At 37.8% G+C, this 23,249-nt stretch overlaps 1 protein-coding gene across 3 annotated transcripts in view; it reads left to right on the top strand.

The window, feature by feature from the left end:
- Nucleotides 1-21,491, top strand: part of DCDC1 (doublecortin domain containing 1) — a 73,743-nt gene extending 52,252 nt beyond the window's left edge. For all 3 annotated transcript variants that reach the window (XM_074230420.1, XM_074230419.1, XM_074230421.1), the window contains exons 15-17: nucleotides 8,841-8,991; nucleotides 12,025-12,131; nucleotides 21,322-21,491. In XM_074230420.1, the coding sequence (XP_074086521.1) occupies nucleotides 8,841-8,991; nucleotides 12,025-12,131; nucleotides 21,322-21,366 (303 nt within the window). In that variant the 3' untranslated portion in view covers nucleotides 21,367-21,491. The remainder of the gene's footprint in view (nucleotides 1-8,840; nucleotides 8,992-12,024; nucleotides 12,132-21,321) is intronic.
- Nucleotides 21,492-23,249: the final 1,758 nt, after the last annotated feature.

Genomic DNA, 23,249 nt, shown 5'->3' with positions numbered 1-23,249 from the left:
TGAACAGTGGAAAGACATAATAAACAGTGTTATTTAGGAAGATAAGAATGACCAGGATATATAATACAGATTGATGACTGACTAATGCAGAAAGTTTTCATTCCAGATTTCATTTACTCCTTGAAATTTTTTTCATTATCATCTCAAATCTCTTCAGTTATGTCTCTATGATATATTTTAGGGGCCTTTTAGGGAACTGAACAAAATCCTTTGTGATAGTCATTCTTCATTCATTTGTTCATTAGGTAAGCATTTATCAAATGCCTATTTCAAGAAAGGTCTTGGAGATGCTTTGAGAATATTTTTCAAATTTGTGATTTCATCAGTTTTGGGAAAATATTGTGAAAACTCCCTTCCCCCAATGTCAAATGGCATGCCTCCAGTTTATAGTTTTTAGAAAATTGTTGGAAGCATTAAGGGATTATTGCCTGTAGTCACATAGTTAGTATATGTCAGAGACAAGGCTTCTTGACTCTAAACCTACTATCTATAATCTATTAAGCTACCTCTTTCTAGACTTTTATGATTCAGAGACAAGAACGATAAAACTGCCTACTCTCAAATATAATCTATTCAGGAATAATCCTGCTCCCCCATTTCTAAGCTAGGTTTCTAGTTTTTATCATTCATGAGCCCCACCAATGTTGCTACCCTTAATAATCATCTGTAGGTTGAATTATTTGTATATTAATATATATTTATATTATATTTATATTTAAACATATTAATGATGGATGGATGGATGGATGAATGGATGGATAGATAGAGGGATAGAGATAGATAAATAGATAGATAGATAGATAGATAGATAGATAGATAGATAGATAGATAGTTTATATAGGTCCTCATAGACTAGGAGAAGGGGGACATATGTAGAACGTATGTGTGGATGAGTGTAATTTCCAATTCCTGACCCTTTATGGCCAGTTCTTCCTAGCTGACATTCTTCCCTAGTACAAGGAGACATGTTCCTTGAAGCTGTCTCTTTCCTTGGGTGACTATCTTTCACCAACCATTTGATTTTGGTGTATCATTCTTGTTCTCAGCTATATTTATTGTGTGCTTCTGAATGGAACCAAAATGACACCCAAGGGCAAACAATGCTAACAGATAGGCTCCTGAGGAAGGAAGCAGTTGATTTTAGCTTGCAGTTACAGTCTACTATTGCTCTAGCATTTCAGTTGATATGGTCAGTGTGGAAAGGAAGAAAAATAAATTTTAAAAATTTCTTCTTCCTCCCTCTAATACTTCCCTTTCAGGGACTTGGCTCAATCCAGAATCCTTAATTTATGGACTTTGTCCTTCATGAATGAGTTGATTTACTGCTATATTGATTAACAGCGAGACTGACTGCTCTGTTTGTACATAGTGAGGTATGTCTAATTCAGGTAATCACAAGATGCTTCCTGTGTGACATCATCTGCCTTCCTCCAAAGGTCACAGAGCTTTATAATCTCTTTACATGAAGGACTCTTAGGTTTTTACGAAAACCTGATTTACTATGTTGATTTATTAAAGATATCTAGACCTTACGTAATTACAATAATTGATGTGGGACCTTCCCTTTCTTACAAAAAGACAGGAAAGACCTACCACATGTGAGGAGTCACTGGATAGGAAGAGTTTGAAGGAAGTGAGGATGAGGGGAAGTTGATCAATGGGATATGTTCCCGGGTGAGATTGGAAGATAGGGAATGACAAATTGCAAGAAAGTCTAAATCAAAAGGCTTTAAAGAAAGATGGAGAGATGATATCGAAGGGTGTTGTGGTGTAGTATGGGGGAGAAGATGGAACTAACAACCAACAGATGGTCTCTAACTGCTTGTTAAAATAGAAAGTAAGTTCCTCTCTTAAGATAGACAGAGTAAAGGGCAGAGTGTGAGAGGCTTGAGGAGGGGAGAGAATGTTTGGAATAGCTATCAAGGGGAGTGCAATTGAATTAATCATGGGGAAAATAGGAAGACTGTCATGATCAGTGAGGGCCAGATGAAATAAGAACATACACATTTATAGTGCACCTAATTGGCCCAATCATTTGAACTCTGCCAGCATTATTGAGCAGCTTTTTGGCAAGAATGAAGAAATCATATGGTGGAATAAGTTTCTGAGTTGAGAGTTTATCGAAGAATAATGATAAGAATGGAGTGGATGGAAGGTTGATCCTGCTTCACCATAGGATTAGCATTCTGAAGGGAAGCAAAATGAGGTTACAGCTGGCATGATGCACTAGGAGGGTAGGAAATTGTGGAGTGGCTGGTAGTCATGGAGAGGATAAAAATAGGCTTGGTAAGAGAGAAGCAAAGATGGAAAGATAAAAGAGGCTGTGACTGGAAAAAATCACAATTCAATATATTGGAGCTAGAACAGTTGTGGGTAACATGAGATCAGCCCTGTGTGTAGATGAGGTAGGGTGAAGGGAGGCTGTTCAGTGGCAGGACAGATGATAATGCCCAGTGGTCTGGATAGTAAGTAACCCAATTACTGGAGTGTAGAAGGAAGACAGGGCTGATGTACAGATACATCTTTACTGTCATTACAAATGCTAAAATTATTTCTATTTGGTGGTGGGAAAACTGGTGGCAAGAAGTTTCTTTTCCAGGTTGACAATATACATAATATGAATGTATCTGTATACTTTTATGTATATGTAGATATGTAAATGTGTAGATGTGATCATATAATTATATGATAATTTATTTTGTTTATTACCCATAGAATATTCAATAACCATGACTACTGAAGAGTCACAGACAGGGCCCAGCAGATATGGTTGCAGGGATCACTTCTCCATTGAGGTTGCTCCCCTGATTGATGGAATGTGAGTCAGACTGGACCAATGGCCAATGGCACAGTGGAAGATGCTATTTATGGGGTTCTTGGGGTCCTTAGTTGCAATTTCTATAATGCTTGAGGAGAAGTGTCTGTTTGCCTTCCTTGTGCGGTCTTCTGTCTTTATGTGGGTCCCTTCTCTGTTTCAGCTGGGATCCCTTGATGAGTAATCCAGATTTTTTCCTATTAAGTTAGACAATTTATATAAAAAAGAATAGACAAATAGGAAAAGTGAAGGGCTCTGATTTCACTAAAGGAAACTGGATGTTCAATAATACATTATCAAAACAAACCATCATCATCATTACCACCATCAAAAGCCTTTCATTGGTTTTCCCTTTACCTAATAAATAAAGATAAAATTCCTTAAATTGACATACCCTCTGCATTTTGGTTTCAACCAGTCTTTTTGGCTCCCTTTACTCCCTCCTTATGTTTTAGCCAAACTAGATGACATCTCATGTCCTCAACATGTTCATTTTATTATGTCTCTCCCATCTCTGTACCTTGCGTATGGTATTTGCCTAGAATGCCTCCCTCTGCCCACTTCTTACTCTTGAAATCCCTACTCTTTCTTTAAGTCTTAGCTCAACTCTCCTCAAATGACATTTTCCTTGATCCCACCCATTCACAGAAGGAAGTAATCTCTGACTCATCTGAAATCATAATATTATATAATCCTCTTAGAAACTTATGACAAATGGAATCATATAGTGGACAGAGCGTCAGCCATAGAGTCAAGAGCGTGTAGGTTCATATGCATTGATGTAGGGAACTCTCCTGACTGGAAAACTCCCTATGAAATAGCTAACTTTGTGAAATTTCAATAGGAATAGAGTCTTATACTTGAATGAGGAAAAAATATCAATTTCACAAATAAAAGGTGGAAGAGGCATGACTAGTCATCAGATTTTTTTTTCCCTTTAAAAATGATTTGGAATTTGTAGTAGACAAAGTTCAAAATGAGTCAGCAGGATTAAAAAAAAAGTGACCTTAAGCTACATTAGCAGAGGCCCAGCTTCCAGGAATCATGCCCCCCCCCCCAGACCTCATCATGGGGGGTCAATCCTGGACGTCATGATTTAAGACATTAATTATTAAATGGTAATGGATTTCAAGGAAGGCGAACAGAATGGTGAAGATCCTTGAATTTATATCATGTGAAAAACAGTTAAAGAAAGTGGGCATGATTACCTTATAGAAGGGAAGGCCCAGGGAATAAATACATTACAGTTGTTTTCAAATATTTCATATGGAAGAGAGAGAGGTCAGATTTGTTTTATTTCATCCCAGAGAGTAGAACAGGGAAGAATTTATGGAATTCCAACAAAGTCAAATAAAGGTCTGACATCAGGAAAAGCATCCTAACAATTAGAACTATCCCAAAGTCTATTGGGCTACCTTGAGTGGTGATGAGTTCCCTATCTTTGGGATTGCCACTTGCAGAATATATTATGATGGAGATTCCTTTTTGGAAACTATTGTACAAAAGGGCAATTGAGTTGCATTTCATCATTCAAATGTAGTGTTTCTATGATCTTGGAAGTCCCTATACAAATGAAATCACAGGTCCAGATTAAAAAACAAAAACAAAAACAAAAACAGAACATTTCAGAGGATCTTTTATTTATCCACATAACTGTCTTATTTCTACCTTTTGGAAGATAAAAACTTCAAGCAGTAAGAACAGATTCTTTTTTGCTCCCTTTTGCATCTTCCTAGAATAGTTCATTGTTCATTGTAACTTTTAATAATTATTTGCTGAATGAATGAATGATCCTTTCACCAAATGTATAAGAAATACAATAGAACCCATATTTCAGCATTTTTTCCTGTGCTTTTCTTTGTTTCATATAGCAAATCAAGCCAGGGCTTTCCAAAATTCTGGTTCCATTCCAGTTTGTTCTTTATCTTTCTCATGCAAGTGGAATTCAGCTGATGCAACAACTTTCTACCCACTCACCTTGGCTTTATCTTAGCCAAAATAACTCTTCTCTCCAGTTGGTGCCATCCCTTCCCAGGACACTAAAACAGCTCTGTCCTCTGAATACAGTAGCGAACTCTTCAAGTCCAAAGCTTTTCTCTGACTTATCATCATAGACTTTAGAGTTAGAGGAGATCATAGAGGTCATACCGTCTATCTCCCCACCCTCTGGCTCCCTCATTTTATAGATGTTGCATCTGAAGAACAGACAAGTTAGGCGACAAGTCTAAGGTTACGGGAGTAGTTAAGTCAAAAGCTGTTATTTCAAGCCAGGTCCTCAGATTCCCAAACCAGTGTTCTCTGCTGTCTGGCCAAGCTTTGTCTGGTCCAAGAGGAGTGATCTCTTCCTACGTCTATAGCCTCTCTCTGCCCACTTTGATGAGACTTCAATAGATCTGTGATCTTGTCAATGTGGGTATTCCCTTCAAGGGTGCAGATAACAACCTCTCTGTACCTTCTCATTCTCCTGACAATGACCACCAGCAGTCTTCCATGGGAAGGAGTGGGAGGAGAAGAGAGGACAAAGCATTCCCAGATCTCTTCCTATTGTATAGGTAACAGTACTGCCCATCAGTTGTCTTGCTATTTGAACAGACCACCTCATTGGCAGCTCATCTCCCTTTTCTCCTCATTCTTTTGTTTTTTAAATTCTCTTAATTTTTTAAAAGTTTTTTTTTCATTCTTTGCTAGCCATAGTCCATTCCAGGCTTTAGCACTTTCTGACACTATTATCATAATGTCTGTTCTTTTATAGTCATCCTCAATTTACCCATTTTAGACTTCATTTTCTATTTTTAAAAAAAAATGTAAACTGGTCACTGAGTTCCCTTTGTATTCATACCAGTCTCTTTACATAGCTTCCCCTTTCCTTCTGAATCAGAATTTATTCTTGGGTTTTTCCACATTTCTTAAAGCATCTTCCCTAGTGAATGATCACCTTCCTGTCCTATCCCTAAATTCTGAAATATGCACCTCCTGGGGTGAAGTGGAGACTGCATTCAAATCCTACTCACACATTTTTTAGCTTTCAGCCTCAGTTTCCTCATCTGTAAAATGTGAATAAGAATAATACTACCTTATCATAGAATTATTGTGAGGATCAAATGAGATAATACATGAAACAATTTGGAAGCCCTAAAGCACTATATATATATATATATATATATATATATATATATATATATATGCATAGATATAGATATATATATGTATACATATATATGTATGTATGTATCTCTCTATATATGTATGTGTTAGCTTTTTATTAGTTGAGCTAACAAAGAGTAGTAGAGAGAAAACTGACTTTGAAATCAGGAAGGCCTGGCTTCACATCTCACATAATACTATTTGTGGGACCTTTGATCAATACTAGACATCTCTTTTTTTTTATTTAGATTTTTCAAGGCAATGAGGTTAAGTGGCTTGCCCAAGGCCACACAGCTAGGTAATTATTAAGTGTCTGATGTCGGATTTGAACTCAGGTCCTCCTGACTCCAAAGCCGGTGCTCTATCCACTGTGCCACCTAGCCACCCCTAGACATCTCTCTTGGATTAATTTTCAGAAAAGGTGCAAACTTGCATTGGCAGAGGGCATTTCCTATCTAAGAATCTTTTTATATCAAGAAAGTCATAGGTCCAATTTCTTATCTTTTTCATTCTCTTGGTCCATTCTGGACTTTCTGAACTTCAAAACCATATAGTTTTTACTAGGAGCCTCCTTGTCCTGGACTAGCCTTCTACCCTGTAGTCTGTTCACCCAGAAATAATTCACTTCAAGGCCTGGCCCTCTTCTGCCAGTGTTGAGTTCCGCTTGGATTCTACATTTTGTGGAAGGGCCCAGGTCTTCTATTTCGAAGCCTGTCTCTGACTTTCCTGGGCTTCCAAACCATGCCTCGATGTTGGGGACTCCCTCCACTCCTCCCCTTCATTGAAGCTCCCCTTGGGTGTTGTCTTCACCTATTAGAATGTAAGTTCTAGGGCAGCTAGGTGGTGCAGTGGATAGAGCACCAGCCCTGGAGTCAGGAAGACCTGAGTTCAAATCCTGCCTCAGACACTTAATAATTACCTAGCCGTGTGGCCTTGGGCAAGCCACTTAACCCCATTGCCTTGCAAAAAAAAAACATACAAAAAAAAATGTAAGTTCCTTGAAGGCAGAGATTTTCTCTCTGCTTAGAATCTGACACATCATACTTGTTTCCTTCCTCTCCTTTTCCCCTTGTCTTTATCATCATCAAGGTTTCATGGCTAGTTCACCCCTAATCATCTGTCCCAAATGAAAATGTCTTAAAGTAGGTACCTGCCATTTTTCTCTGGCCCCCAGGGTCTCCTTATTTCTTGTGCTACTATATGTTATATCAGATGACTTCTGAGATTCTTTGATTTGTGGTTATAATCAGGTCAAAAATAGCAGTTCACCTCTTGACTTCCTCTACTTTTGAAGAATAATTGAGTCAAATCAAGAATTTATTAGCTGCTCCACTTTTAACAGAAAGAAAGCTCACCATTCTACAGACAGTTGAAATCTCCAATTACTACTCGCGTCTTGCCTAAAGTGGGGGGGGCACAGCTGTAAAAGGGGGAGTTAATGATATATTTAACACAGCAACTGTATATGACTTGCATTTTCTGGGATAAAGATTATTCCTGAAAATGGTTTTAAAATGATCATCTCTGAAATATTCGTATAACTGGTTGGACTTCATCTAATAATTTAAGGGGAAATGGAATGCATTCAGCAGAATCTCCACTTTGAATTAAAAACAATAATACAATGGAATGATGATATGTTCAATTTATAATTATATGCTTTAAAAGTAGATTTATAAAAGTGTCCCTGGTTATAAAATGTTAGAGCTGAAAGGTTTCTTAAATATCCCTTAGTCCAACTCGCTTATTTTATAGGTAAAGAAATCAAGGGGAAATGACTTGCCCAAGGTCATGTAGCTCCTTAGTGGCAAAGCAAGGACAAGCCCCTTTTTACTTGCAGTTCGGTCTTTCAGACTCTTGCACTGTATGATGCTGCCATTTTTTTTGTCTGAAGAAAAAAAAGCCAGATTCTTACCATGTTGTTTTCCTTGGGTTCATTTGTGGCAGCGATCCTGGGATTTGTTGATCTGGAAAAGTCTGTCATGTCAAAAAAAAAGTTTTAATCAATGTAGTTTTATTTTAAAGAACAATCTTAAAATTTAAGTTATATATCTTAAAATAACTGCCTTTGACACATCCAGGGAAAACTCCCAGGGCAGAATTGGTACCCATATTGAACCCTGAGTCTAACAGATACCTGTGGTGATTTTTGTACAGGGTTAGGGCAGGACTTGAATCAAGATCTTCCTGACTTCAAAGCTTCCTCTTATATCTTGGGAGAACTAGTGGTTCTCACATCACTGTGGTCAGGGATCCTCAGGGCTCCCTCAGATTATTTCAGGGGAAACACATGGTCAATATGATGCTTTAGTTTCTAATAAAGTTAATGCCAGGAGATAAAACCCAGATAACAAAAGCTCTTGGGGGGCGTAGTCATCAAAAATTTTGTAAAATGTAAAGAATACTGAAACTAAAAAGTTTGAGAATCATTGTCCCTAACCATACCGACTCATTTAATGATCAAGTAACATAAACACTTACTATGTGCCAGACCAATGAATGATGCATTGTAGTCCTCTGAGTCCTCTGAGAGACCATGTGCTTCTACACTGACCCTTGAGATGATAGGATGGTCCAAGTTTTTCTACAAGTTGGCTTTTATTTTACTTTGTCATTCATTTAATTAGGGTTTAGCAAGCCCTTCTTCTGTATTAATCCCTAGCCAGGCAATGGAGATACTCAGGAAGATGAAAACATGATCCCCACCTTCAGAGAGCTCGCATTCTAATGTGCAACAGGACATGGTTCCTCCATTTCTGTTCAAATGAGAGCACCTTGGTAAAGTGCTCTTCTGCACATTTAACACTTCATGGCCATCTCAGTTATCTTGCTTCTAACAATTATGATTTCTCCTTACCCTGACTTTGCTTTTTCCTTTCAGCTTCTGGATGCGTGCTCTCTACGCCTGAGGATGATGTTCCCAGCCAAGACCATGTACACACTGGATGGAAAGCCTTTGACATCTTGGAATGATATCAAGAAGGACATGGTCATTTGTGTTTCTGCTGGAAACCATTATATAAATTATAAAGGTATTCCAAGGTCTTAAATTTATCAGCTTTCAATTATCTCTTGGGAAACATTTATTTTTTCTTAACCTATAGAATACAAAAAACCTCCTGCCTTTTTAAGTCCCTCTATAGTGAACATTTTAACTCTTCTGCTTCCCCACCCCATCTCCCTAATATAACCACAGAGTCAATTAAATTTCCCCATAAATTAGAATCTTACTTCCATATACTTTGCTATAGTGAAGTATTCTGGGTAAGGCAAGTTACTTGTCGATCTCATCTAAGGAAGATTTCATCAAAGAAATGTCAAAAGGTCCATTTGATAAGGTAAACCCATATCCTAAATGCCAAAGGCAGTATCCTACACTTCTGGTGATTTAATATTGAATATTTTATTAATCAGAAATAGAACAGTTTTTAGACCACCCCCCCCTTATTATTAAGTCAATTTCTAGCCTAGGGTCATTGATTCAGAGTAGGAAGGAACCTTAGCAATCATGTAATCCAGCCCCTCAAAAACCAGCTAGTCCAAGATCACAGAGACTGCGAACTGCTGAGATTAGAACACCTCTGACTCCAGAGCCAACATTTGCCCCTTAATACCAGTCCGTCTTCACTTTTAGAACTGATTTTTTCACCTCTTATCTCATATCTTTCATAAGTAATGTAACCTGAAAATACTCTTCCTCTCTTGCTGATCTGACTGACAAACTCTTTAACTGTAGGCAACTGTATAATTTATCTGAGTCTCAGTTTCCTCATCTGTAAAGTAGAAAGACTAATATGGATTCGATAGACCTCACAGAGTTCTAAAGAAAATGATTTGTAAAGTGTTAAATCATTATGGATATGCTATTTATTCAGTCCCTTGATGAATTAAAAGCAAAATACTTTATGATATATATTTTATGTTACATATATACTTTGTATAAATGTGTTTTCTGATAAAGTAACAAAAACAAAAAACAACGAGAAAACCCAATTCAACAATGTGGTCTTCAGGGAATTCTCAGGAAAACTGGCAACACTTCAAAAGAGAAAAAAAATTCAACTGGAAAAAATATAAAGTCAATGACCTAGATAAGAAAAGGATTTCAGACTCTCTCAATCTGCAGACGAGAAAGGAGAAGGAAGCCCAAGAAGGTGAAGTGACTTGTCCCTAGCTCACACAGGGAGTAATAATCAGAGGTTGAATTTGAACCCAAGCCCTCTGACTTTCTTATAGTGTTCCTTTCTACCCTATGATGTAGTCAGGTTGAATGTATGTCATTACAAGGAAAATTTAATGTCTGGATATAATAGTAACAATACTAGACATTTTTCTTTAAAAACCATATATTTATATATAATATATAATCATAATTTATATAATGGAAAATTTCAAAGCTATAGTTATTGAAGATGATGGTGATGATGATGATAAGCAATAAGACTGTAAAAGGAACTAAAGACTTGAGTTGAAGAACATAGTTGAAAAATTCGTGATACAGAGTAGGGAAAGGGAAGGCATTATGGAAATCTGAGCACAAAAATACCAGCTCATCTTTTACTCTCTATTATCCTTAACCAACTCCTCTCTCCCATTTTCTGCTCACCATGTGACTGTATTGATTCTCTGCTTATCTTAATTCATAGGTTTTTCAGGGAATACAGTCATTCAGTACATAGTTTTGTCAAAGAGACCCAGAAATCCAAGGGACTGATTAGAGACCAGAGGCATGGGATCTTCCAGAGGGACCTGGCTCTAGGGCCTCCAAGCTCCAAGACTGGAAGTCACATTTATTTAACATCCCTTCTCTTATAATCTGGTTGATCTCAACAAAAATAAGAAGGTATCTGAGTCAGAGAGAGATAAAGACTGCCTTCTCATCAGTGCACATTGAGAGAATTACATAAAATAAGGAAGGCAAATATTAACTTCATTATCATTTATTCACTTGGTGGACAAAGGGACTCGGGGAAAGGTGATGTTGTCAGGTTGCTCTATTTTGGATCCATTATGAAGTACCATTACTGAGAATGAGTTTCCTTCCCTTTGGAGATTGCTTCCTAGGAGGATGGACTCTCAATATTTGTTCTCTAGATTTACATGAGAGCACAGAATATATTCTTGGTGGGATGTGGTACAATGTGGGTCTTGACATGGTGACTTTGTGGTCTGGAAGAATAAATGGATTTCCTCTCAGAAAGAGACAGACACACTGGTGGACCTCTATCTTATGTCAAAAAACATTCTTTTGACTTTACTTCAGAAGCTTATGATGGATGAGTTGTTGGGGTTTTTCCTATTTTATTTTTCTTCTTAAATTTCATGTTTCAATAGGTACATTTGACAGTACTCCTAAGAAGACAAACTGAGGTACTTAGAGTCTGTTATGTTGGGTTTTGGCTCTAATGCACACTGCATTTATGGGCATTGGGGGGTATTTAACTGTCAGGGAAGGCTTTCATTCCACGCATGACTTTCCTATGACATACTGGCTAGACTGCAGCAATGGAATTTTCTGCACTCGGCCATAACCTTTCTTTTTTTAGGTACCATAGTATGATGAGGGGAAGTTGAGGGATATAGAAATGAATGATGGAAAATTCACTCAGATGGCTTGAAAATGGATCTGATTTTGCAAAAACAATCATAGAGTGTTTGAATAACTTTTACTCCCCCAAACTTAGACACATCAAAATCAAAGCAAGTCATAAACAACTGTGAAGGAATGAATGCTATTTGGCTACATGATCTAGATAAGAACTCTTCCCACCAGCTGTTAGGATCTGTCTCTTTTTCTTAACTGGGGGACTTTCATAGACCTACTCTGGTATTGTTGAGTTTCATTTCTACTCAGTTTAGAGTTACCTGTAGTCTGTCCTGACTTCCCCTTCCCCCTCACTGCATGGGTTTCATGGTAAAACATACTCTAGTATGTAGAAATGTAAAAAAAGGGGAAATATATGTGATGAGATAGCCAAGAACCAAGAAAATCAACCTCTCAATTTTTCATCATGTCAAGGTCCAAAAAATGACTGGTGATGTGTTTTCTAAAATATTCTTTGCAGAAATAAAGCGTCAGGTGGCAATTCGTGCAAATTATGCCCAAGTCAGAAAACTGAAGGGGCCTCATGCCACACATATTGTGTCTACCACTGAGATGCCACAATCTAAGGTGGGTTTCTGTTCATTAATTCCTATCTGAGTCGCCATGCTCTGGGCCTGGTTTCATTATAATACTTGATATGTACACATTGACATACCTGCTGAGAGATAACGATTACAAATCGACCATAATTTCATGCAGCCTGTCTTAGAAGTTATTACCTTACACATTTTACATAGAGTGACATTTGATGCCTCAAATCTTTTCCTGGAAATTCAATAAAACTAGACTAAGTAATGCCGGTAAAATTACTATATTGAAGCTATTTTTTTCAAGGAAAAAAATGGCAACTACTAGTTAATACAAAAAGTTAATTCATTCTATTCAAGGGGAAAATGCTGTATTTTTGGAAAGCTTAGTGAGTTCATAAAACTCATGTCTTGTAGTCAGTGGAGTATAAATAGCATGTCAATAGACAAATTCTATTGTCAAAATCCTGTTTTCCTATCCCATATCCATGTTGACTTTGGAATCAGAGAACTTGAGTTTGAATTCTCCCTGTGCTTCTTACTACCTGGGTAACTGGGAGGGGGGGCATTTTAACATTCTTATTTATAAAGAAGAAGGAAGGTTTTACTAAATGAATTCTAAAATACTTTCCAATCTGATTAGATCATAGTCAACTTTTGTCTTCAAGGCTTAAAAGCCCAGTTTTCTTGAGTAACCAGATGTAGTTGAATGAAAATAAAGCTAGTCAGTGAATGCAACATAATCCATCTTTCCTTTTACCTCTATTCCTTGCACCCAACCTTACTCATAGCCTACTCAGGTATCTACTGGAACGAGACCATCAGACTGGAAGGAGACAAGTGTTACCTTTTCAGTGTGAGAATGCTACAAATCAGGCTTGATGCCTGTTTTGTTGATTGGCAAGACTTAAGGAAATCCATCCCATAGCTCTCACAATTGTAGAGCCTTCCTCCTCTTAATTATTTCCTATTAATCCTGTACATAGATGGTATATCCAGATTTGTTTGCTTGCTGTCTCTCCAGCTAGATTGTGAGCATCCTGAGAGGATGCCCAGGACTTAGCTTTGACTTATATAATTATAACTAATAGTCTAAAGGAAAAAAAATATTAATGCAGATTAAGTTTTAAAATGTGTTGGGCCAACTTCCCCTGTCCTTGCAGAGTCTGTTGTTCAGCATTTATGTATAGGCTGCTATGTGTGAACAAAAACCCTAGTATCATCCAAGGAAGAAATTTTGACTTCCCAAGGGCAGTGAAAAAGGACCATTGCTAATAGATGAATCAGAGAGCTCAGATTGAGAGGGCTACCTGACCTCAAATATGGAAAATAGGCAAAAAATAAGTCAAAGATATTTTTGCAAAGGAGGAGGGATGAGGGACAATGCCATCTTTTCCACCCCCAATTGCAAACCTGAATCAAAAAAATTTCATTATTTTTTTTTTCCCAACCTAAGGGGTAGCTCCCACCCTCACCCTTTAAAAAAAAAAAAAAGGCAATAGTGCCCTAAGGCAGAATACTGGGAGAATTAGTTTTTGGCTTCTGTTCATAGAGGAGAATTTCCTAGCAAATATTCTTCTTTCTTTCCTTTTTCTCCTTTGGAAGCACCTCATGGCCTTGCCTGAAAATAAATTGCAACCTAGCTAAGTGTGTACAGAATAGCTCAGCCAGGTCCATACCTCAATCCGCCACCTTAATGTGCTGCGGGAAGCAGTAGATCATTTCTCCTGAAGGGGGCTCATGGTAATCACTGCAAATGGCATGGTATTTACTCCCAGTTCTGCAAATCAGCAGGACTATATGAATAAATTCCAACTGCCAGAACCTGCTCCAGAAAGAAAATCACATTTAGGTGAAAATACACAAAACATCCCCATTAGCGGTGCTTTGCCCTTCTACGGACCTCTTTGGGTTGAGATTTCAAAGCTTCCTGAGTGTTTATTAAAGAAATTTTGCGACTTCAATGGGAGATTGATATTTAGCATTATCTTTATTTTTAGGGATGAGGTTGAAGCCAGGGCAGCTAAATAGATTCTTCTGCCAGTCACCTGGTCCTAAGGGTCACTATGTTAGCAACTCATCCTATAGGGCCATTTGATTTAAGTTTCCACATCTTCGTGAAGATTTTTTTTTTAAAAAAAATTATATATGTAGGGGGAAAAAAGAAATTTATCATACTGCCACCAAGGAAAAGTTGATTGGTTATGGAAATGGTCTAATTTCACCCTGGATCAAATGTGCAAATTTCTGTGAAAATCTGAGCTCTTACATGTGAATCCTCCTGAAGCGAAAATTGGTAATATCACACACAGCAATATAAGGCAACCAGAGACATAAGACAAAAGTCTCAACTGCATGTTTCTATTACTAGCAAATGGGATTTCAGATGCAATATAACAGTCATCAACACATCACATTTTGCTGGTGAGGTAGAGTTACTTCACAGACTCAAAGCTTGCCCGGAGTAGTACCATAGTTCAGAGCCACTTGTAAGCTAGCAAAAAAGAAAAAAAATCAGTTCCTGCTCCTTTTTTTATTTATTGATGTTCCTCTTTGGTTGATTTTTTTGTGTTACCCAGTAGCCAGTGCCAGAGTAGATGATATGAGCCCTGTTTGACTATCCTATATTTTTAATAAACCTAATAATTTCCTTTGGGGATATATTTATCACATTTGAATCAGTTCAAGATGTGTGCCCACATAAGATTTCAATATTTTCATATCAACTGGAAGCCATTTTATTTATTAAAGTAGACTGCCTTTTCCCGGGCCTTTTCAGAGAAATTTATAGCCTGCCATGTAAAAATACTGGTAAGGTGTTCCAGATGCAAATCAACCCAGCAGTATCTGGAAGATGTTGTCCCCGGGGGAACCCTATTTTATTGCCTACTTTGTGACTCTGTTTTCTGATTCAATGTGGGGACACATAGTTGCCACAAAAATGTGGTCATTCCCAAAGGGGTAACTCTTGATATACCCACAGTCAAATCCCAACAAGCTATCCGGTTGAAAAGGTTTGTAAATGAGAGATATTTCATTATTACACCTATTTCAGTTCCAAAAGTTGATGAATGGAGAACATTATCCAAAAGTGCAAAGGAAAATTTGTGGCTTCAAGGGTTACTCCCAAAGTTGGCTTTGAGATAAAAAATTGACCCACTATTTTTGTGTGTGTGTTCAAACGACCCATAAATACTTTTTGTGGCTTTTTAAATAACAGATTCAGGTTTCTTCTTCTGCAGAGAAAACAAAATTCACTTAGAAATCAATGCCGGCAGCCAGCCTAGCCTTTCTGAGCTAACCAATAATAATGGTCTGCTTGCAACTGCTCATTGAGAGAAATTGGATTTCCCTGAGACAGCAAATTTCTTTAGTATAATTTGGAGGGGAGTGATCAATAAGAGTAATGAGTTCACATTGTTCTAGATTATGAAAGAAATCAGATGCAAGGTTACTTATTAATGGGGAGTTCCGGCAGGTAGCAATGGGGACTGTCAGTTTTTCTTTTTGGAAATTTCAGACAAATAGGTCACCCTCAGTCCTGTCTCTATACACATCATCTTATTTCAAAGGCTGGTCTCTGTTTTCTACGAACTAGAATTTGACATAAAAGGGAATCATTTGCAGCAGGAAGCTTTGCGTTAGGCAGCCACAAGGCAACATCATCCAAGACCACTTAGCAGGGGGCTCTTGTGGGTGAAGCCATTGTTGACAGGTGTTTCTGATGAATATTTCCTGCTCGCTAAGACATTTTTCTAATCTTAGGAGCTTCTAATATGAAACTACTATCAATGAGCTATCTGCCTAACCATTCATAGGAATACAAAGTCATGGAGAGAAAATTGGTGCCCATATATATGCCATGATGTATCCCTACTGAATAGGAAGAAGGAAAACAAGCTATTTATAAATCCAGCCAAGATATCAGGGTCATCACTGTGATACTTCTTTGTATTTGCCAGCCCTCATATTTCCATATTTAAAGATCCATGATTTTAATCATTCAGGTAATCCTTGCACAAGGCAACCAACCTCTCCTTGACCTAGTAGGCAGCTAGAGGTGAAGTGGATAGAGCCTGGAGTCAGGTAGATATGAGTTCCATTTGACCTCAGACACTTACTAGCTCTATAACCCTGGGAAAGTCACAGAACCACTATCTGCCTCAGTTTCCTCATTTGTAAAATGGGAATAATAATAGCTGTTGTAAGGGGGGAAATGGGGTAATATTTGTAAAAAGCTCTGCAAATCATAAGATTCTTATATCAATACTAGCAATGATGATGAGTTGCTATGATAAACTTCAGATTTTCTATAAATTTAGCTGGACTGATTTCAGAAAATTGGCAAGTAGGGGTGGCTAGGTGGCGCAGTGGATAGAGCACCAGCCCAGGAGTCAGGAGTACTTGGGTTCAAATCCGGCCTCAGACACTTAATATTTACCTAGCTGTGTGGCCTTGGGCAAGCCACTTAACCCCATTTGCCTTGCAAAAGCCTAAAAAAAAAAACTTGGCAAGAAGTTAATGGCTGGGTCAACTCAAAACCTTCCCAACCAGGGGTCCAGATGCCTTGAGGTCTAATATAACAGATCCCTTGGTGAACCAGTCTGTGATGGTTTGTGTTCCAAGGTCATCAGAATTTTTGTCCTTGCTAGTATTTGAGAGGCAATATGTTGGAGTGGGTAGAATGACAGCTGAGTCCAAACCTTCCCTGAAACTTGTCTCTGGACAGCTCATTTCAAGACAGTTGAATTCAATGACCACCAAAGTCCCTTCTGGCTTTAAAGCTAAGGTCCTGTGATCTCTCTCAGACCACTTTCTCATCAAGGCTTTCTGTGTGGGGGAAGGAGCAGAGTTGGTGCCAAGAAATATTGTTTTGGTTCAGGGCTAAAAAGTCAAAGTTTGCCATAAAGTCCTAAGCAGTTTTGCTCTTCTGTGACAATGAAGGACAGGGACCAAGCAGTAGAAGCTCAGGGCTGCTCGGTGTGAAGTGGTAAAGCTTCTTAAGATAATTAAACTTCCTTCCGATGGTGACAAAGTTTTTCTCTTTTAAAGGTCATAAAAACCATATAATGCCAGTACAGTGCTATCTGCAGAATTAATTTCCACTAAGGATGATAATAATTTTGAGGGTGAGAAAAACAATCAGCTTGATTTGTGTGTGTTTTTTCTACCCAAAGGTAGAGAAGCTCATAACAAGGTCAAATTTCCATGTCCTCCACCATAGTCACTCTTGCTCTCTTTGGGGAGTTGTTCTCTTTTTAGCTTCTAAAACCGCCTTGTTTGTCTTCCCCATATGGGCTCCTAGACTGGTTAATATGTAAACCCAGTATGCTGAAGAGGCATGTCTTATCGGGGTGATCTTCTAGGAGCACAGATTACTTTTCCCATCAAGACTGGCCTTGCCATTACAAATGGCTGAAAGATATGAAGTCCTTAAATCACAGTGGCTCTTGGGAAAAAAAAATGAATTTTCAGGATACTTGCCCTCCTTCTTCCACCTTGTCCTATGTTGGGCAATTGGCAATGCTCCTATACTGTTCATTCTCAATTGAAATGAATTCATCTAAATATTGAATTAGATGCCTTTCATTTTGTTCATGTTAATTCCCCTCTCTTTGGTCTCAGTTTACTTATCTTTAAAATGATGGGGCTGAGCTAAACGATCTTTAAGATCTTCCTAGCATTAACATTCTATATTCTGTATACTAAAATCTCTCTTCCATTTTTAGATAATCTGCAATTACAGTTTTTTGTTGATATTTCCTATATTCTTGGAATTTATTATGTCTTTTAACAAGGCTTCTTTAATTTATCATTCAGTCCAATGAAGGAGTTTTTAATCTTAAGACTGTACATCAATTTATTTTGAATAAGTATATTTCACTATCAATGATTTCCTTTATAATGCTGTGCATTTGATTTTATATATTTGCAAACATTATCCTGAGAAGAGATTCATAGACTTCATCAGATAGCCGAAAGAGGTCATGCCATCAAAAAGGCTAAGAACCCTTTGGCTAGCAAACTAAGCTCTTTTTTAGTTCAACCATAGTTCTTGACAAATAATAGCAAGGGAGAACATAATGGAGAACCGCCTTGTCTTGGAATCAGAAAGCCCTCAGGTCAAAACCTATCTTTCACCAGTGACTGTATAGCTTTTGGCAAGAGAGAGCATTCGAGATAATTCAAGATAATTCTATTAATCACTCAACAGTCGTTTATTAGGAGGCCTATTATGTACTAGATATTGGTAATATAAAGCCAAAAAAAATGAGATTTAGATCCGTATCAATGGAGGGAGTTTCCATTAAGGAATTAGTGAAGCCTAGGAAATCTCAGACTTTCCCTCCCCCTCTTAAAAATCCCCAAGAGAACTAAAACCAAAGACATTCTAACAGTGGAGGATCTCCAACAATTCTCATTTCAGAATAAAGCTTTCCATGTTAGACAGTGCATAATTTGGACTCCACTTGGCCCACATATATATAGTATCTGCCTTGGATGGAAGGTCCACAAACATATAGTCACCCCTCTTCAGAAGTGAGAGAATATATGTGTCCGAGAAGAGAGAGCCCCCTCTGTGAACCGCATGCCCCCTGGTACAGGCAAACGAGAGAAAGATAAATGGTATCCTGTGGGGCCATCTGAATTTTTCATATTAAATTAATCCCACAATATCCCCAGATTCTTCATTTCATAAATCACAAAATAAAATCTACTCCCTCACAGGCTGTATTCTTTGTGATTCTGGTATGTGGTGTCATACATAATCTGAAAGCATTCAAACATTTTTTCCAAAACAGTCATCACTTTTTGGCATCAGAGTTCTGTGGTGTAGCATCTGCTGCCAAAGACCACATGTGCTTGGAATTCAGCCAATGTAGGTGATTTCCAAATAGGAGTCTCTTTATACACCCCATTGCAGGAGGATACTGGAACCAGGAGGCAGGACCTCAACACATGATCGGGACTCTTCTAAGGCTGACCAAGGCAGTGGATGATATTAGGTAGCCAGCCTGCCACTTGGGGTTTGAGTCTGGTATGAAATGAGACACCCAACAATCCATCTAACATAGCAGATTTACTTAGCAATAGCAGAGGAAGGTCACTGAGAGCAGGCAAAGGATGTTAGGCTGAAGACACAAAGTTGATTCCATTGAGCATAGCCTCCCCACCTCTGTGTTATCCACAGAGGTCTGCAGACAAGCCTCAGGGTCCAGTTGGAGCTCCTCATGAAATTTTAAAAGTATTATTAAAGTTTTATTTTTTTAATCAACAAAACATATTTTATCTCCTTTGGACCCTCTTCCTCACTGGAAGAAAGAAAAAAAAATTCCTTGTAACAAATATACACAGTTACTCAAAACATCGTCACTGTTTAAAAAAGTCTCATTCTTCACCCTAAATATACCACCTCTTAGGAGAAGGATAGTATCATCATAAACTATATGGGATCATGAATGGTCACACAATGTTGAAGTCCAAATTAATTAATCAAGTTTCTCAAAGTTCCAAAGCTAAGAATTTTCAGAATTGAGATTTGAACCCAGATCCTCCAGTTCCAAAATGCTGTCTTAGGAGATGAATAGTAGTATTATCATAAACAATTTGGGATCATGAATGATCACACAATATTGAAGTGCAAATTAATCAAGTTTCCCAAAGTCTCATAACTAAGAATCTAAAGAGCTGAGATTTAAACCCAGATCCTCTGACTCCATCCAAATGCTCTTTTTTCCACAATGCATTGAAATATAACTAGAGCTTGAAATTTATTCTTATTCCCATCTATTTAGCTCTCATGGATTATTCCTTTGATTCCATTCCATTGATTAGGTTGTTGAGTCTCTCTGAGGCCTGATTCTGGCACTTGTGACAGCTAGCATTCCCAGAGTTGTAGGGTAGGTAGAAGCCCACTAGTAGAAATATTGCCCCTAGCTCTAGCAATCAGGGTAGGGGGAAAGGAGAGGGAACAAACATTTATTAAGTGCCAGTGACTCTGCTAATTACATTTTACAAGGATCGTCACAACCAATCTGCACTGTACATGCTGTCCGAATCCTACTTCTGATACTTATTAACTACTTAAATTTGATCAAATCCCATAACTAATCTAAAACTCGTTTGTTCAGTCATTCAGTCCTCTCCAACTATTTGTGACCCCATATGGGTTTTCTTGGCAAAGATACTTGCCATTTCCTTTTCTAGTGAATTATGGCAGACACAAGTTAAGGGACTTGTCCAGAGTCACACAGTTAGTGAGTATCTGAGTGTCTGAACTCAGGTCCTGCACTCTTTCTACTGAGCCACCTAGCTGCTTTTTCAAGACTTAAAAGTTTATTAAGTTTATTAACCCATAAAATCAGGTTAATGCTACCTGCATTGCCTACTTTAGATGGTGGTTATGAGGCTTAAGCAAAATAATCTAAATGAATCATTTTGTAAATTTAAAGAAACTTTGTAAATGACAGTTATTGTTGCCATATCAGGCACTTTTTCTGTAATTCCATCCTCTTTATTTTCACAGAATTACAGAATTTTATCTCTGGTTTTAGAGATCATCAATTATAATCCTGTTAGTTTCACAGCTGAGAAAACTGAAACCACAAAAAGATGACCAAGCATATGAAAACAGCTACTGTATCTTTAACCGATTCCCTTTATCCCAAGAAGGAAAATATGACAGCATGTTTTTTTTTTTTTTACAAAAATCAGAAACCCACCAACACATACACACTCTAAAGAAAACCTTAAGTAGAGCTACCTTACCATTAGGTGATAACAACTTTCCTTTTCTCTCTCTTTTTATGACTTTCTTTTTCCTGCTAACACTAAAGTCCGATATTAATGGAAAACCCATTAAAAAAAAACCTATTATCCTATGAAGGAAAAGTGAATGCACTCAAGTGTAAAAGGAAGACTTATCGATCAATTTTCCGTTGAACCTTGCTTGTCTGACACTTTGCAGTTGAGGAATGTGTTTTTATTGCCTGGCCAGATAGTTCAGATTTCCGGTCAGTCTTGGTAAAGACCCCTTTTATAACATTGATAAAATTTTATCACAGAGCTATGAAAACAAAATTAGATTTCATAACTCACACCAGACCTTGAAGGAACTGTCTCGATAAATTTCACAAATCTTATCAAGCTTAATGTATCAGTTCTGATGAATTTGTTTTTTTAATTTAATAGTGACTATTATTGAATTTGGTTTTTTTTCCCCTTCACAGGGAAAGAATTTGTTCGTCCACTTCAGAACTAATGATGACAATTGAGAAGCCATTTTTAAAAAAAGAATGAAGACAACCTGAATTAAGAGGAATACAATTCTCCAAACTAAATCTGGACATTTAAAGAAAGTTCCAAATTGGTCACAAAAGTACATTGTGTTTTTCCCCAATTTTGGGAAAATTGCTTCCTTTTGTTTAGAAAACTGTATTGTCATTTGGCAGTGAGGTATAACCCATATACAAGAGGAGACAGGTACTTGCCAACATAGGGCTCATTGTGAAGAAAGATCAAGATAGTCACTGGCTCTGCAGGAGCTGGTATCTAGGATCAATCCCCAAGAAGGAGTGGGAGGGCTAACCAGGGAGGGGTTCCCTATTCTTGCTGTTCTCCTTCTGCGATCTCAGTAATGTCCATGGGTCCCCTTAAAAACTCAGGGTGGAAGGATTGACTCTTTACTTCTTTGTTCACTGTACACCTGCCCGTCTTAGTCAATTAGCCTCTGAGTATACCTAAGCCTCAAGAAGGTGCCTTTTAGCAATCAAGGCAATGTAGTGGGATAGATACCTGCTTTCCCAAGCTAACAGAACATGGTAGAAAGGTTGACTGTAGAGCCAGGGAGCCTATCATTGGGCCATACAGGTTTCTATTAACTACATTTGATTTAATAGTGGGTCTACTTGGTCTCCTCTTACCTATCTTCAGCTTTGTTCTTGCAAAGCAGTCATCTTGTTTCAGCAATCATATTGGCATCTATGATTTGTTTTTGTTATTTTTAGACGAACCATCTCCCTCCTGCCACTTATCCCCATCAACAGTCCTTGCTCTCTCCAACCAGCTAACTTGTGGGGAAAAAATATTGTGAACTCCAGTCCATTCCAGATTTCTTGATATTCCAGGGAAATAATTAAATGGGCACATGGTCAACTGAATATATTAGCACTCTATATAACTCCTTCTACCTCAAGAACCCAAGAAGTATCCCTTTCTTTTTAAGGTATTGTTTACTTGAAAAATGTATGAACTGTTTGTTATTTTTAGGTTATTTTTGATGTTTATTTATGCCCCCCCATCATCCCTTTCTCTTTCTTCTTTTTTTCTTCCCTTCTTCTTCCTCTTCCCCTTCCCCTCAGTACTTTCTTTCTTTTTCCTTCCCTTCTCTTCCCTTTCCTCTCCTTCACACACACACACACACACACACACACACACACACACACACACACACACACACAGACATTGCAAACTGACCTATTCACCAACTTCTGTGCCAAACCAAGATTTCTTACATCAGGAAAGACCCACTTTACTCTCCCCCTTACCTATCCTTTGCGACTTAGTGATATTCTATCCATCTTTCAAAATCCAAATCAAGCGATCTCTAATTAAGATGACAGGCTCAAGATTATTGAGGAACTCAGACCCACTCTTTCCTTCCCTTCCTTTCCTTTTCCTTCCCTTTTCTTTCTTTCATAACCCTGAGAAGTTTGTACACACTCAGAAAAAAAAATAATTAGGTAGCAAGAATGAGCAGTCAAGTCTGCAAGCCTGCAAGTCTCTTTACTGTGATTTATGCCAATGATAGAAAATTTAGGGGATCTCAGTAGAAGAGATCTGCCGTAATAGAAATTTTAGCAAGATTTAATGGAAGGATATGAAATGTTTTACCGAAATTAATTTTAGTAACTTTTATGCGACTCCTCTATGAAATGAAGATAAAAGAAAGATGTTCTTGGACTGGTGTATTTTCATGAGAGGGAATTCACCTCGACACTTTGGGGGCCCATAATTTCAACATTGTAGTTCTTCTTTGCACTAAAGCAGATGAGAACTCCACCAACACATCAGTTGATGGTCTTCATGAGTTGTGGTCAAATGTTTATCACCTATGGTTAATATTAATAGGTGGAAAGCCTCTCTGAACAATAATAAT

This window comes from Macrotis lagotis, chromosome 3 (assembly GCF_037893015.1).
Source record: "Macrotis lagotis isolate mMagLag1 chromosome 3, bilby.v1.9.chrom.fasta, whole genome shotgun sequence".
In the NCBI taxonomy this organism is placed as follows: domain Eukaryota; kingdom Metazoa; phylum Chordata; class Mammalia; order Peramelemorphia; family Peramelidae; genus Macrotis; species Macrotis lagotis.
The sequence above is the reverse complement of the archived record's forward strand: the minus strand, read 5'-3'. Positions and strand labels throughout refer to the sequence as shown.